The sequence below is a fragment of the Dreissena polymorpha genome, chromosome 6, assembly GCF_020536995.1.
Source record: "Dreissena polymorpha isolate Duluth1 chromosome 6, UMN_Dpol_1.0, whole genome shotgun sequence".
In the NCBI taxonomy this organism is placed as follows: Eukaryota; Metazoa; Mollusca; class Bivalvia; order Myida; family Dreissenidae; genus Dreissena; species Dreissena polymorpha.
The window spans coordinates 3,791,144-3,808,948 of NC_068360.1; the positions used below are offsets into that span (position 1 = coordinate 3,791,144).

Sequence of the window (17,805 nt, forward strand, 5' to 3'; positions counted from 1 at the left end):
TCAAACTTTGTCCCCTTAAAAGAACAGCGTCAAAAGGCGGTCTAAGATACAACAATTCTGTAGAAAAGTTTTTGAATGCATTACTAGTTGTGTCCCTTTCAAGTGTAAATAACTTAAGTTTGGAACATTAAACTAAACTTGTATTGTTTCGTTAAATACGATTTGTGGAAGCAGTTTTTATTATTTTATATGAATGTTTCTTATTGACATATAATAAAGCCAACAAACTTACAAATACATAAAACATGTAAAATGTATATGTCATCAACACATATTTAAAATAGTATAATAGTGTTTTAATATTTTGATAACTACGTGAGGCAATCATCCGTGAAGGTAATTAAACGTGTTTCATATAAAATCCGTAACTCATATATTTAGATTTTGCTTTTTTACCTATTGCTGAAGCTATATTGTGTCGTAAATCATTACAATACAAAGCATTCGAATCCGCAACTATGAATGGGTAATGCATTAAAGTGTGTCATAATCCTTTCCTGATCCAGTCGATGCAAATATGATAACGGTGTTTAAATAGATATTTGTATGTGTATACCAATCGTAGGTTTGACATGTAGCTGGTAGTTAAGACATGTATGTAATGAAATGTCAACATGATGTGACGGTAATGCATGGTTTATCGTCAAGATATTATCTACGATGGTTATTACACTTACTGCAAATGCATATAGTTTTCTAGTAAAGAAACCACTGCAATAGCTTTGTGGAAATGGAGAGAACATTTGCCAAATTGAAAATTAATTTAATGGCTTTAACATCACTGTTCTTTGCAAAGTTTAACATAGCAATGTATTGCTACAAAAACACACCTTTACTTAAGAAGATGCGATAAACTCTGTCAAAACTACTTAACACGTGTTACAATTTACTTTGTTCGAGATCTGTGTTAAAGAAAAAGCGGATACTTCAAATCGAGTGAACATTCATGATCAACATGAGTGTATACTATTAAAGCAATATACAAAAGGTAGGTGAATAACTATTCAGAAAATTAGTACACAAACAATATTGTAAACATCGCAATAATGAACATATGTATTTCGTTGCATGCATGTGTTTTAAATGCTTATATTGCAAACTATCCAGGACTGTAAGCCGTAACACTTGTAGTTTTATCACGAATAACATATCTTGTGAATACACAAGAACGAGATCTTGTGGATACGGAAGTGGGCGATTGTTTAGGGCTACCGCATAAGCGTACATGCTAGTGATGATTTTAACTATTTAAAGCAGTTAAACGACATTGACTTATGAAAGATGTGTCAGAATAATTGAACGTTCGCTGAAATATTGTGTTTAGTGTTGCAAGGTATCTTTGCAGATCTTATTATTAACATATTGAACGTGTACACGTACTCACGTTGTAAAGCAGTCACAATGTACTTATTTAGAAAGTAAGTTCTGTTAAAAAAGCGTCAACTAATAATGGCAATTCATTATTATTGCAGTAAAAGCAATTCCTAATTAGAAAAGTTTTAACTGCATGAATCCCGTGTTTAATGTTTTTATTTTTGTTTGGTTTGAACATAACTAAAACTGTGACATTAATCTATTACAACACTTCGAGCACGATGAAAGTCAACATATGTAACAGCACAATAACAAATGCATGTATCTAATTTGTTGCGTTTTCAATCCTGAAGACGAGTAACAATCTAGGAGAAGCGGAGTGCAATATATAGCTTTTAACACTATTTGCACCGATATATTAACCCGACCTTACAATTTATATTTTATCGATCATCGTTGCCCAAAATCGCAAATAAATCCCGTGACTCGCTCTGTTCGCGCTTGTGTGCATGGAAATAATTCATTAGTTCGATAAGTAAGTGTAGGCAGCATTTTAAATTTATAAACATATTGTGTCATCGTTTACGCTGAACGTCGAACCTTCCCACTCTATCTTTATTTTCCCATTATATGGGAATACAGATACAGATATATTGAAAACTTGCTGAAGTTATGGCGAAAAGAGAATGAATAACGAGAGCTGAAACAAAGAATGTTGTATACACGTTGTAATCATAATGGCAATAACTCTTAATTTCCCTGTGCTACTTTTATGGTTGTTGAATGTGGCTGCCTTTTTATTTAAACAAACATGATCAGAATATTGGTGAAGATTCGATGAAAACGGTACGACTTAAAAAAATATAACGGCTTATTCGCGTTGTTTGTAAAGGGCAATTACTATGACGTACCTGGTGTAATCTCGCTGGTTATTGAACGCCCTTCCGTCCGCCCATCCGCCCGCCCATCCGTCCGCCCTTTCGTCCACCTATCCGCCAGCTCGTACGCCTTTCTATCAAACCACCTATCCGCCTGCCCATCTGTAACGAGGATTCATACAAAACGTCCCAGGAGAATACAAAGTAGCTAATTGTTTTTTTTAATTCATGACATACGCGGCAGTCTTTTGTTTCAAGAAACTTTGATATGTTTTGGTATTTATTGCTACAGCTACCAGTTGCTCACAAATAGAAATGAAATGAAAACCCATGTCATCAGTGTTGTTTATTTTTTATTTGGCATCAAACAACATGATTATTTCATATTTCGGCCAACCACGAACATATTCCATAAATGACAAAATGTAAGCAAACATTTGATAAAGCGATAACGCTATCACGTATTTCTCAACGTTGCTCATGCACTTAATTTATTTGTTCTGTTTACTATCCTATATATATTTCTCTTTACTAGCTCTGGTGAATGCGGGTGAATAAGCCTTCATGAATCACCCTTTCAAGTTGCTGTATGCGAAAAGGGTTGCATGTCCTGTCTTTAGTTACTTAACTAGAAAAAAACAAACATAGTAAAACAATACATGTCATATGAAAACAAACGTTCGTTTTGTCTGATGCGATGTGTGTAATACACGCGTTACATCTGCGTAACGGACATGTGTTCATCTAAATGGCATAACTATTGGCCAGCCTACGGAAGTGTTATTGGGAATAAATTTATTTCATTAAATGCGTATAAATATGTTGGGGTTTGCATTTGTATATAACAAATTTGAACAATAAAACATTATATTTGCTTTTTTTTATATGTGTGATTTAGCGTCAGCATATCACGTGATATCTTCAAGATTTTAATTACAATTAATACAGAAATTTAGGTATTTTTAGTTTGACGACAAGTTAAACATATATGATAATTTAATTACAACATGCTAAATGCAAATATAAACTATTCGCTTAAGACAAGTCCTACTACAGAAACCTAAATAAAACAACATGCTAAATGCAAATATAAAGTATTCGATTAAGACAAGACCTACTACAGAAACCTATATAAAATCTCACACTGTCCTCATTAAAAAAAACATTGAACAGGCACTTTGTTTCAGTCCTAAATTGTATACCGTTAACAATCCAAGTTTTTGGACACTTAAAAAATAATACTTTTTTTTTCGTGTCCGACAATTGAGATACGAAATATATTACAAGATAGTACGAACATTTAGAGACAGAAAGTTGTGTGTTGTCTTATCTCGAATGATATGGAACAGCAGCAAACCAGTTCAACCAATGTTCCTGATTTAATGAACACATCGTGAAACTCAATCACGCTCATTTCAGTATAAATAAGGCGCCAAACGTTGTGGAGAATCATTTCATGATCTTGGAATCAGAGACAACACGTACACCATGTCAGACCAAAGCCGAGTTGTAAGTAAAAGTTTGTTATGATTTCTTTAACCTAAGTTTGTGAACATAATTGTTTATTTATGATTTTGTTTAAAATAAACACAAGTTATATATGAAAGTAAAAAGAATTCGAATATTTTATTTAAACATAAGAGTCAATTAATTGACAATTATCATTCAACAAACGTTGCATTTCTTCAATCAGATCTCAATTATTGTTATTATTTAATAGTATATTTAGTTATTTCTATTTCTGTTCTATTATTTCTATCGATTATTTATATTATAACCAATAAATAAAACAATGCTTTTCAACGGATGCACAAACAATATTTAATGCATTTGTAATTGCATTGAATGCCCTAATCATGTCTATTTTGTTGATCATGTCCTCATTTCCTTCTGAAAATGTGGATGATAGTTAACAAAATATATGGAGATTAATAAAGCCACCGTGCTTGAAAACGTGTTAAACGAATGAAAGCGATACAGTTCACTACAATTCGAGATTGGTTTACACATTTCAAACATCCGTTATTTTTTCAATGAATTTTAAAATATGAATTCAAATAAAAGATACATATTTTAATTTTGAATACATGTCTTTTTAAATGTGCTGTTGTGTTTACCTTCATTATTGTTTCAATTTAAAAATATACTTGAAATTACTTATTGAATTGCACTCAGTAATGTGTGCGGTAATGCAATATCAATTTTATTACAGGCGTAGGTTGATTTGTTTTTGGGTCATTTCATAGCAATTTAGATTTTTGTAGTGATTGCATAAGACCAAGAGTGAGTTATTAAGCTATAAACTAGTTACAATTGAATTATTAAATGGAGGGATACATGTGTATTTTACATGAAATGCTTATTTTACTAAGATATTCTCCGGATTGGAACTTATTTTTGCGTTGTTAGTCTGTAAGTGTACAAAGCTAGTTTTGTTCCATCATATAAGGTTGACCAATGAGTATATTTACAATAGAAAGGCTTTTACTACGGGCTTTACTATACAAAATGTTGGATCACACGCAGCTATTATATTCAAAACCTAAATGCAGTATATTGATTCTAACACGATCTTACAAAGTACTCTTACGTTAAAATACACGCAATGTAATCTATACATATCTTATTAATCATAAATATCAAAAAACGTCTACTACGTCTATTAAAAATGATAGCACGTTTTCATTATTATACAAATAAAATAATTATTAGAGATATTGTATTTGTAACTTGAAAATGTACAAATTAGGAGTTGTAAATGAATATGCATGCACTGTAATTTACTTTAAGGTTGTAAAATGACCAAAGTAAAAAGTTAACATTATTTATACCATTAATATTATACTCGTTTCAGTTCGTGTGGACCATGCTGTTATCTACTTTGTGTCATCCAATACAAACATTTCTGCTGTCTGGAGGCGATGTTTGTTTCGGGATATGCAATTGCGTTGAAGAGCAGTTAGCGTATAACTACATAGATGAAACCGAAGTAAAACTGGTACGATGCGAGGAGAGAGATCTCAGATCTATACCAAACTTTGCAATTCAGAATCTTCCTACGGCATTCTATCCTGGTGGAAATAACTTTACCGTTGACTTGCATAGCAATTATATACAATCTGTTCCTGATAAAGCGTTTGGAGACCTTCCAAAGCTGTCCAACGTTGACTTCTTCGGAATTATTTTGACCAATAATTCAATATCGTCCGTAAGCGATTCGGCATTTCTTGGTCTAGAAAATACTAAAGTTATTTTAGATCTCAGTTTTAATAATTTGACGACAATCCCACAAGCACTGCGTATTCTAAGAAATATCGAAGTGTTAGAAATAGAAGAAAATCCGATTATGACCTTAGATGCTTCTATGATTCAACACATCAGTCCCTTGTACCAATTCAGTTTCAGTTTGACTTTGTATAATAGTTGGCCAGTAGAACTCAATAATCTCCATGTAAAATACGTTAGGTATAATGATTACTCTGGAAATTCGTTTCAGAATTTCGATATACATGGCATCGGTCAACGTGGGATTGAGTTAAATATAGGAGGGACGGACATTGTAGATTTAAGTGATGTGATTTGTAACAATCAAATAAACGTCTCTAAGCTTTGGCTTTGGGGAAATAGCAATTTAGATATGAGGCCTTTTGAAAGGTGCAGTCAAGGAACGGTCATGCAAAATATTTTGGAATTGGAGCTTAGTAGCTTTAACCTCGAAAGAATCCGCAACTTCGTTCACACACTGAATAAACTAGAATTGCTCAATTTTGTAGTTAATAATATCACCGAACTTAATGCGAACGACTTTCGAGGACTCACAAAGCTAAAAGTATTGATTCTTGATTACAACCGAATAACAACAATACATATACATGCATTCGACACAAACACAAAACTTCGCAAGTTATATCTAACCGGTAACATGTTGACGCATATTCCAGATAGTGTCGTAAATTTAAATATTGAGTTGTTAATAATGAATGCTATCGATTGCACATGCTCCAGTTTGCAAAATCTGAAACAAGTAAATGCAACATTTGCCGATAGTATACCCTGCCTTGGCAACATGCAGTTTGTTAAATACGCCCTCGCTGCCTGCCCATGATAACATTGTCTACGGATCGCCATGTAATAACATTTGGAAATCCTTGACGACATATATTCACAATGGTTCAAGAAAACGCGGATAGTAAGATCCGATTTTGACGATTCATTTATCGAAATTTTGTATATTGTGTGTAAGTTTTTTTACTTCTCTGCCTTGCGTTATGTTGAATATACAAACGAATGATTATGGGTTATGTTATACACCATTTTTGGATGTGTGTCTCGTTTAGATCTGTGTTTAAAACTATCAAATAACTGCAATGTATGCATGCATGGTGTGTATGTTAATACAATAAATTATACTAGAATTTAAATTGGGATATGTAACAATAGTATTTAAATGCGCGTAAAGGTTCTAAATTGTCATGTTGTTGTATGCTGATTCGATGTTATCACATATTTGTTCATGTGACGGTGAATGGTGTTTTATATATCATAATGTGAACATGGAAGTGTTTTCGTGATTAAATTTTCAACTTTAGAGGGTTGCTGAATGTTCATCGAAATACGAATATCAATAGTGCATTTGAGTGTTGTGCATGGTTTCTTATTGTTAGAAATTATGTAAATAATATGTAAATAAATTTGTTTTGATCCGCTACATATTTCTACTCGATATTCCATCAAAAGACTGGGTCATTGGTAACGGCAGGCAACTTTTTAACTGTTGTCCAAATATGGACATAATTTTCCACAAGCATCACGAACGTGTTCGAATTATAAATGTTCTTACTCATAGTTATGAGTAAAGTTAGTATTCTCTATTCTTGAAATACTAATAAGTTCTCATCATCATTATCAACCATAGCATCATCATCATCCTATCAACATCATTATCATTAATGTCATCATCATCCTATCATCGATAAAAACATCATTGTTATCCTCGTTATTCTTAAAAAATGTTTTCCATACAAATATTAACACAAAGACAAAATAAGAGTGTGTGTTTGTATTTGACAGAACTTTCGACATTTAAATGCAAAAAAAAACACACAATTCTTCTGACGCCCGTTTGTCTTCTATGTGCAACGGAGGTCGACCTCAATGGCTCCGCTCAGTTGATGAGTCTCGAGCGCCCGTAAACGGTGCAACATCCTTGTTCAGATGTCTAAAGAACTGAAACGATACTAATTAAATTATGTTAGATATGTCGTTATGTATACTTGTACATGTGTGGCATGTAAATAGTGCACATTTATTCATACAAATCAGGCGGTAGGTTTAAACCTAAAATCAAGAGTTAAGGTTTGAATAACCAGATCCCCGCCGAAGCCCAAAGCGCACACAAGACGCCCCCAACGCCCATTAATCACGTTAATTTGCTTAAAATCGTATAAATTTACATATGTGAAACATTATTTTTGTTTAAAGAAGCTGCGATTATTTGCAAGATTTATCTATCACCACCGATCAAAAGAAGTGTACATGACTTCACGTACACCCCATACAATAATCAGTAGTACTTCAGTAATAAACGATTTGGGTAAAACCGCGAGCGGGATACGCAACCCTACTGTTCATTTTTGTTTGTCTTTCTTTTTTCTTTAAATGGCAGGGGGGCGTATGAGGACCCATGGCTCAAGACCAGTGTCTGGGTGCCTTCATCACCCACCCCCCCCCCTCACGAAACCTTTAATTTATGAGAAATCTATAAATAAACAGCTATTACTATACTGTAAACATTAAGTATTCTTTAGCAAAACATGATCAATCTGATTGCGCAAATTAACATGACAAACAAACATCAAAAGCATCCCGTACGCACTCCGGACATCAACAAGAAACAAACTAATTACTCAAACTATAACATCCATAAACTAATACTTAGTTTAGATATATTATAAAAATTTGAAAATTACATACATGCATATGACGAAACTTTGCGGCAGCTGTATTAAACCGACATCCACATCTAACCAGTCAAACCAAAACGAAAAGATAAAGTAATCGTATTAAAATATAGAAAATAAGAATAACTTATTAAATTAAACTTTCGTAACATAACGATTTTTTTTTATAAAACTGACATGTAAATATACTAAGATTTCAATAAATATGTACGAAGAAATATCTCCAGGAAGAGAGTCTAAAATATGATGCACATATATGAAACAAAATAATCAAGAAAAAAATAGCTGTTTCAGACATAAATGAAACTAAACAAATTGACTTTCACGGTAAAGGAATCCGTTCGTGTTAAAGCGGGTATATACGATCTTGCCAAATATTTAGTAATAAATATAAAATGTGTAAAAACTGATTATACATATATTTCAATATAAACTAAAATAAAAGTTAAGAAGAACATGTGTCGAAAAATGCTAAATAAGCCAGATATTTAATTCTCAAATCGAAAAAGGCTGTACAGCCGAATTCGCCAGCATGTATATCATGCATGTACGATGTGAATCTAAATTTAGTTTAACGGTTCATTTGAAATTCCTGCAGCGATATCGATTCATACGACACATGAACACTTACAAAAAAGACGAATGCATCGGTTATTGTAGGAAAATAATTACGAATTATCTTCGTCACAATCGGCTCGGGGCGCTAATTTGTATTTGCTGTATTTTATGAAATTCGTCTTAAATGTATCATTTTTCTTGCAAATTGTGTGTTATTATAACATATTTGTATCAATATATTACAATTTAGCACATATAAAAATCGTATATACCCGCTTTAAGATCCCACCTCACATGGACTAAAAATCCGAACTGAAAGTAAACTTAATATCGACTTTATTATTGCAACATTACAAACGTAATGTAACCGATAATTTAAACATACACATGTTCATTAAGGGCGGGCGGGCGGTTTTATCACCATTTCGTTCTCCTTGTCCATACCATGTGCCTGTTAAATACACACCGCGAATGGCGACTCAATAGATTTGCAAATCATATAAACCCAACAACGAGAAACCCGTGCGTTTTCGCGCTAACTAGCCCACAAAAACGTGCATTGTTCGCGCTACACCATTGCCATAATCTCTCTTCTTAATGACATGTATACTACCACTACAATACCGTATTTATCAAACCGAGAATAATTTCATTTATTTCCGATTATATAATATTTGATCGTATCAAGTACGTGGTCATGTAATCTTAGAAAACAAACACACATTTGATTACCGATGAGTGCATGAAATGCCGGTTCTCTTGAACTAGTCAAACAGCGAACTCGGAGATACTCCATGTGACATGTTTTATTTCTTTGAGCAAATTATTGCATATGAAATGGATAGTATTGTGATATTTAAAATTTAATATTCCGACTTATATATAATTGCTTCAGACATCATTACTCTGTATTCATTGTTCCTGCGTTCAGAACAAGAATAATCCGGTACATTATCCCATGTATCAATATAGTTAATACATTGAATTTTGCAACGTTTGACACGCCATAACTGCTATTCAAATGAAAGTTACAATGATATTACATGTATTAATATTTGATGAAAATGTGTATTCGTGTCGAATTCATGTTAATGATCCTGTATGAGGTAAGCAAACATTTAGTATATCAATACTTTCCGTATAAAAGCGAAGAAAACCAACCCTTAACCAATTTCCAAGACAGTTACAACGATATATGATTCCACGTATTCCCTGTTATATTAACTGAAAAGTCAGTGTACTCGAACCATGACATCGCTATTGCAGCTAGTTCTCTTCAGTCTGATACACTCGGATGCCAAACTTCTGTTGTCAGCAGTAACTGGGCGGTTGGACGTCTCCTTTCTCCCATGCGGTTAGATGATACAAGTTCAAATGAAGATTGCAAATATTGTAAACTTACTTAAATTTTACCAAAGATTAATAAAATTGTCACACATGTATATGCTACAGCAACAATTCCGTTGGGACAGTCATGTAAAATATAGAATGAAATATATATGTTTTTTAAAACAACTGGTATCAAGATGCGTTGCAGATAATTAGTCAGTTACCACATTTTAACTAACTCGTTTGACCTGTTAATTCTTTACAGCTCAATTCAACAGTGTTAGATGCGCATTATGTCACTTTAAATCAGGGACCTATACATATGTATAGGTCCCTGTTTAAATGGAGCTAATACGAAATTGAGACATTTACATAATTTCCTGAACACAATTACTTAACACGATAATATGGGTCAGCACGCCAAATTTTGTCATAAAAAGCGAATAACTGCGCGGTAATAATCATGTCAATAGGAGAACATGCAACAGAAATTGTAGAGTTTGCTCACGTAAATTTTTATGTAAATTAAAATGTTACGGCCTCTCTAAAACCTCAATCGACCTCTTAACATCTTACCTTTCCCATAGGAAACAACAAATTAAAGTTGGCAGCTCAGTAAGTTCATGGGCACACATTATCAAGGGCGTGCCACAGGGCTCTATACTCGGTCCTCTCCTATTTAATGTATTTATAAATGATATATTTTACTTCATTCATAAGGGCACACTCTATAACTATGCTGACGACAACACATTATCGTACTGTACCTCAAATTTTGATGAGTTAGTAAATGTTCTACAAGAAGAGAGCAATATTCTAATAGACTGGTTTTACTTTTAACTGCATGCAAGACAATCCCGACAAGTTTCAAGCAATCGCTGTAGGAAAAAGAACTTCTTCAAGAAATCCCTCTTTTGATATAAGAAATGCTAACATAAAATGTGATGATGTAGTTAAACTTCTTGGTGTAAACCTGGACTCCAACTTAAATTTTAATAGCCATATTAGTAGTATATGCAGTAAGGCAGCTCAGCAACTTAATATCTTGAAGAGAATAGGGAAAAACCTCTGTCGCTTAAGTAGACTGACCATTTTTCATTCATTTATTTTATAAAATTTCAGTTTTTGCCCTTTAACTTGGCAGATCTGCGGTAAAAGTAATACAGATAAAATTGAAAAAATACAGGAAAGAGCACTCCGTTTTGTATATGATGATTATTGTAGTTCCTATGATCAATTACTTAGTAAAGCAAATCTACCTAGGCTGTATATCAGAAGAATCAGATCTATGGCACTTGAAACTTTCAAAATTATAAATAACATGGCACCACCTGTTTTAAATGACCTAGTGTTTAAACGTGACTCTTGTTACCATTTCAGGTACACTAACTTATTAGAGATTCCCCAGGTTAAGTCATCAAAGTACGGTAGTAACAGTTTCCGGCATGCGGCTCCAGTTCTGTGGAATTCCTTTCCAGAAAGCTTCAGAAAAGCAGGCAATTTTAATCAATTTAAGAGCTTAATTGTGCACTGGAATGGTAAAGAATGTAAATGCTCAGCATGCAATGTCACATAGGCTCGCATAGCTGGCACACAGATCTGGAGCGGCATGCCACACTGCTTCCTTTTGTTTTGTTCTTCGGCTGCTTATGCTGTCCTTATTTCTGCTTTTGTATTTTATTTTTGCTTTTGTACTTTATGTTGCTGTAATATATTAGTTTGCCTGTGCCTGCTCATAGTTGTGTTGCTCATAGTTGTGCTGCTTTTCGCTATGTTACTAGTTTTATTGTGAGAAAGCTGCTGATCAGTTCACCCCAAATCTGATTTGAGATGATATTCGTTCTTAGATAAGTTTTATCCGGTCGCACTTTTGTGTTTCTTTTTGTGTTCAGTTTTTTATTTTCTTTTCTCTTATTGCAGTTTTTAGTCCTATCCACAGGAATAGATCAGCAGCTTCCTACACAGCTTTTAAACTCTCATATTGTTTTATTTGTGGTTGCAAATGTACGATTAATTTTGCTTTATATTGCTTCTGGTTTTCATCAATGCTTTATTACTACCTGGTCATTTTAAATAACTTCTTGCACTGACTCTGCTGCTGGTCCAGCTAATCTACATCCTTACATTGATTTGTTTGTTTTAAACATATTCTACCCCGTGCGTGCCACGATGATGATAATATCATGACTTAAATTGCCCCTCCTAGTGCAACACCAGCAGGAAAGTAAGGAATATGTCTACTGTAGATTAATTTGTGTTGTATGCCTTAAATTGTATCGACTGTTTGTGTTTTTGTATTTCTTATGATTATGTATTTGTATTTTAATACCCAAGTAATTGTCTTTCTTTTAACTAGCTTCTTTACTCTTGTTTTACTGTTTACATTTGTTGTATAGTCGGTTCAAAAGCTTCACAGCTTATGTTATTTGTTATTGTCTTGCCGACTCAAAATAAAATTTATTTGATATTTGATTTGATTTGACGTTTAGGTCCGAAGTCAGAGCACCCTTGCATGAAAACGCTCGTCTCTGGGTGCATGTCCATCGTATGCTATCGTTCAATTTTTTCTGTTGTGTGTACAAGTAGTTTTAGAAACACTACCTTCGCACACATGTACGTGTCGTGATAAATTGCATTTTTGTTATGAAATGTTTCCGTTTTCTTTCTTATTTTTAAGCTTATTTTCATTCGCAGTTTGTTGTTTTCGGGTGAAATCATAAGTTTAGGAATTCTTTAATTGTCTTTGATGTTTGTAAATTGTTCAGATGTGTTAAAAACCAATAAGCATATAACGTTCATCAATCCACACTTATATTGGTTTGATAACACAGATGTTTGACGGGATTTATTAATAATCTATATTACCAAACCAATTAGCGCATTAGACTAATTAGTTCAACAAGGTGCTGACGGGCTTTATCGATCGCCTTTAATCGGGTGCCGTTTGTTCCGGTATACAATTAAATCGGGTGCCGATTGTCCGGGTGTGTTGAGTATCTGGTTTATATTAAACACTTTAACTACTATAAGTAAAGCTATTTTTTTAATTATAAGATTTTTATTAAAGCACCGCACCAACACTGCAAAGTACCCTATTATATTTATTGTTCAGCCCAGTAAAATCGGGCTGACCATTTGGCCGTTTTCGACTGTTTTAACGCATAGTATCTTTTTCAAGCAGTGTGCTCGGGCAATGGTTTTTAACCGAAGTCCCGATGGTAAACAACCCCATTAGTCAGTCAGATTGTCCGAGTCGAAAAATTTACAGGGTGTCGACTGTCCGGGTATGCAAAAAAACATTGGGTGCCGATTGCCCGGATATCGTTTGTCCGGATACCGTGTTGATGACATAAACACAACACTCACAATGACTTTTTGAAAAGCAAAAACACAATGTCTGTATGTTGGCTACTTATTTTTGTTTTATTTGACTCAAATCAAAATCATAAATATATTACATTAAATAAGAGGTCATAATATCTATGATACATGATTTCCATGTTCAATGTAACACCAAATATACAGTCTAAGTAGAAAACTCCACTCATTGGCAAATACTAAATAATCATCTTAATGAAATACACAGTCATGTTCTTATATAAAACATAATTAATACACCATCATGTTCACAACACATGCAATGCTTATCAAATAAACTATTCAAATACAGAAAGTACATGTTTAAAATAATACATTTAGAGCACACAAGTTGTGCTCTTACTTGAACCTTAGAGATTGTATTCCAAAATATACATGCTCGAATGATTTGTATGTGAACTTAGTAAACTCATACTACCAATGTTTATCAAACTGGACGGTTTCAAGAGTATTTAAATGTTGTACTTTAGTCTTGTTTAACGTTTGCCCTTGTATTGCAACATTTGCCATAGTTTTCAAACAACCAGAAACTTGCAACAAAAAAGTTTCAGAATAAAGAGTAATTTAAGAACTGTTTGTTTATCAAAACATTTGATTTTAACTCAGTTATTAATTTCTGTAAATGCATGTATTGATTAATAATGATTTGTTCATGACTTTAGAGGAATTTTGATTTCTATCTGTGACATTTGGCAAGTCTATGAATAGGTTATAAAACATGGGTCACATATTTGAATGTGACATACATAAGCTATAAAGCAACTATAAGAATGGCAAATTCAGACAACAATTAACAAACAAGCTTTTGTTAGAGGGTATATCTTAATCAACCAAATACACACACACATACATGTACACAAATATTTGGCACAATGATGTTGCTTGGAACAATAAGTGTAATGTCTCAAAAAAACAAACATGGCTTGAATTAGTGTTCCATAAAATAACAGCCTGTAATTAACAAATAATACGAATCAATCATACATCATAAGTTCTAGGCATCTGAATTTCCTGCAGAGCTCAAATGCACTCCTCATTAGCTGCTACCCCTCCCCCCACACACACCAGCTGCTGCCCTTCCAAAACCCTTCAAAATTGTCATTTTGATATACACAATAACAAAACAAAAAAGTAAGTATTTAAGTAAAAAAAAAATGTCTTCCTTTTTTTGTTATTGTGTATCACAAATGGATACTTTTGATGGTTTTGGGGGGATTTAGCAGCTGGTGATGGGTTGGAAGGGTTACATCTAGTGTGGGGGAGGGGGAGCAGATAATGCCAGGTTCCTCTGATAGAGCTAAACACTGAGCGGGTAAAAATGGTATTTCTTCTTAGACCAACATATCACTATGTTTATATAATTGTTTTATGTAAAGTGTCGAAATCAGACAAATCACAAATATAAGGTCTAAATCTCTTTGAACAAAAACATCTAAATTATTGCCAGGAGGTTATTTCTTTTTATTTGCCATTGTTAATTGACCAATATACAATGTTTAGAATTTCAAGGTATTCAAATTGAAAAACATTGGCATTTCTAGTACTAATAGATCTGAAAGATGGAGTGTTTTTTATTAGTCTTTAAACAACAATAATGTAAATGTTATTTAAATTGTTATAGACCTCTAAGTGTGTCATGCAACGTATTTATGAGAAATATTATTGACTAGCTATGTTATACTCAGGACAAGGACTAAGTAATAAGATGTTTATTGGATCATTAACTTATGATAATTGTAATTATTTGACAAAAAGGTCACATTACAAGCACAAACAAAACATTATTGTATGTTTTTTTTGTTAATTGTGATTTAAGGCCCGTAGATATGAACTACAGGAGGCATTCATATTATGGGGGCCCGGTATCTCTGATTATGGTAACCTATGCATTTATGTCTATATATATCGCTGTATGTATACATGTCCCGAAAAATCTGCAAAAGTCCCGGAAAATTGAGCTCAATGTCCCAGAATTGGCCTGAAAATGTATGGCATGTATGGGGTATCTCTGATTATGGTAACCTATATTAATGTGTTTTTATTTGCCACGCAAAATGGACTATTTTAACCTTAAAACAATTACCACTATGGTGCCAAAACATTAAGATAAAATATGGAACATCAAGTAATTAATAATTCATTGGGTACAACAGTACACACAAGCTCAGGGTTAAAACAACATTTTAGTGTCAAATACCATCTAAATAGTGATGAATACACATTGATGCAGAATGTCATATTGTGTTTTATAATCAAGATAATGACATTTTACTAAGTTTAACAAGGGGCATAACTATGATACAGGGGGATAACTCACTCAACTTAAAGTGTATGATAATAACGATTGCACATGTACATCTTCATATCATATCGAAAAAAACATACATATGAGTTTGATTGTTGTATTGTATAAAGTGCACAATTACTTCATCAAATATTGACAGACACATGGACAGACAGACGTCACTCTCCCTTGTCAAAAAATAACCCACTTTCATACCAAAACACACTTAAACCAACATAAAACTATGTTTTTTTCTGAGTTTTTCTTAGCAGAAGTTGGTTTTTGATATTAAAAGCGAGTTTTATGTGCGATTAACTGTGCTTAACTGAGTTTAAAGTTGGTTATTTTAAGAAGATGTGTGTTTAAGCGAGTTTTTTTCTGTAAGAAGTCGGTTTTTTGTGTGTCAAAAGTGAGCCTTTTTATTTATGAGTTGGTTTATGTGTGTTTAAGTGTGTCTTTTTGTTTTATAAGCGAGTCTTTTACAACAGAAGTTGGTCTTTTTTTAAACAGAAGTGGGTTTAAGTGAGTTTAAATTGGTCTTTTTGTAAATAAGTTGAGAGCTGCAACGAGGCTTAAAGACTCACTTTAACACACTTTTCAATAAGTTGGTCTTTAAGTTGGTCTTTTGTTTATTAATATAACTCATCAATGAAACAATAATTCTTCAACTAGGTCTTTGTTTGATGTTTATAGCCATAAATAATACAAGTCAATTGTAAAGGGGCTTTTTTTACAGCTTGTTTGCCATTGTCCCTATTGTACATTTGTGTGCTCCCCATAATGTTTAGGGAATATTGGATGAAAATGGCTCTTTCAGAACATCACAAGTTCACAGGTGGACAACAAGTATCACTGACAAAAACTATAACAATGGTCAAGCTTAGTTGTATACATAATACATGACAGAGTTTGTGTTTCACTTTGATTTTTTGCTTTATGTTTGTTTTTATTATAAACAATATCTTATGATTGTTTATGTCTTAAAATTATTTTATGTTTTTACATTTTAAAATAATCTTATATGATTGTTTATATTTGTTTAAAAAAGTATTTACTTGTTAAATCTGCATATTTAAATAATTATGGTATTGGAAACATTATTTTGGAAATGATCTATTTATTTTTGTATATAAGTTATGCTAGATTTTGATATTTTCATATGATACCATCATATCCATTTTCTTAATTTGCAATAAAATAATAAAATGCCAAACATGACCTGTGTTACATCAACTGTCATCAAAATAACAAGACAATACTTCAAAAACACCCTTATTTCACACCACTAACAATAAACAGATAACAATCTGTCAGGCATTCAGAGCTAAACAGGGTACTGATTATCTAGGGTAAGATAAGGCGGTCTACTGATGGGGTTTGCTTAGAGATAAGGCTGTGTGGAATGATATAAGGCTTTTGATTGGCTATTGCACAAGGAGTTATCTTTTTGAAAACAACAACTTTTGAAAAACAAGCTGGTGTCAGCAATTGAATATTGAGCTAAATTTAATTCAGCAACATTAATATAAAGAAGTGAAAGACTTATAATGGTAGTGTAAAATGTCTTGAAATTCTGTCAGCATAAAGTATTGTGTGATGAAAACAATGTGTTTTTTACTACAATGTAGAAATCTACAATAAGTTGGTTGGAAAGGAGGTTGAACTGCCTGTCTTTTTTTTGGAATACTGAAGAACAGTTTTAACAGGTTTGTATTGTCATTTCTTCATCCCTTTTTTTATTAAGTTTATTGAATTAATTATGATCATAATCATATTTATGTATTGTCACTGGGAAATGTAAATGGATAAGTTATTGTATTGCAATTTAAAGGAAAAACAACACAATTTGAAGCAAAAATAGATAAACTTACACATGAAAAAGTGTAAATGTTGTGTACAGTGAATAATTTTGGTTGTGTTTCATGGTTATTGTCATCTCAAATTTTATTTATAGCTATTTCTGATATTACTGAACGATTCCTTTCCCTGATACTTAATTAGAACTTATATATTTTAATTTTGAAGGATAAACCCTTTCCATGAGGCAAAATTTACATTGATGGGAAGATCCTTTGGAAAGAATGGGCATCATCGCCTTCCTGAT

At 32.9% G+C, this 17,805-nt stretch overlaps 3 protein-coding genes across 4 annotated transcripts in view; 2 read left to right on the top strand and 1 right to left on the bottom strand.

Moving 5' to 3' along the window:
* LOC127833219 (uncharacterized) overlaps positions 1-17,805 on the bottom strand; it is a 1,273,891-nt gene that overhangs the window by 1,124,364 nt on the left and 131,722 nt on the right. The gene's annotated exons all lie outside the window — the stretch shown is intronic.
* Positions 1-17,805, top strand: part of LOC127833222 (uncharacterized) — a 491,760-nt gene that overhangs the window by 397,341 nt on the left and 76,614 nt on the right. The window lies entirely within an intron of this gene.
* Positions 3,563-6,396, top strand: LOC127833227 (leucine-rich repeat-containing G-protein coupled receptor 4-like). Its single transcript, XM_052358385.1, has 2 exons — positions 3,563-3,701; positions 5,047-6,396. Exons 1-2 carry the CDS (start codon positions 3,681-3,683, stop codon positions 6,295-6,297), a joined length of 1,272 nt encoding a protein of 423 aa, XP_052214345.1. The 5' UTR covers positions 3,563-3,680; the 3' UTR covers positions 6,298-6,396.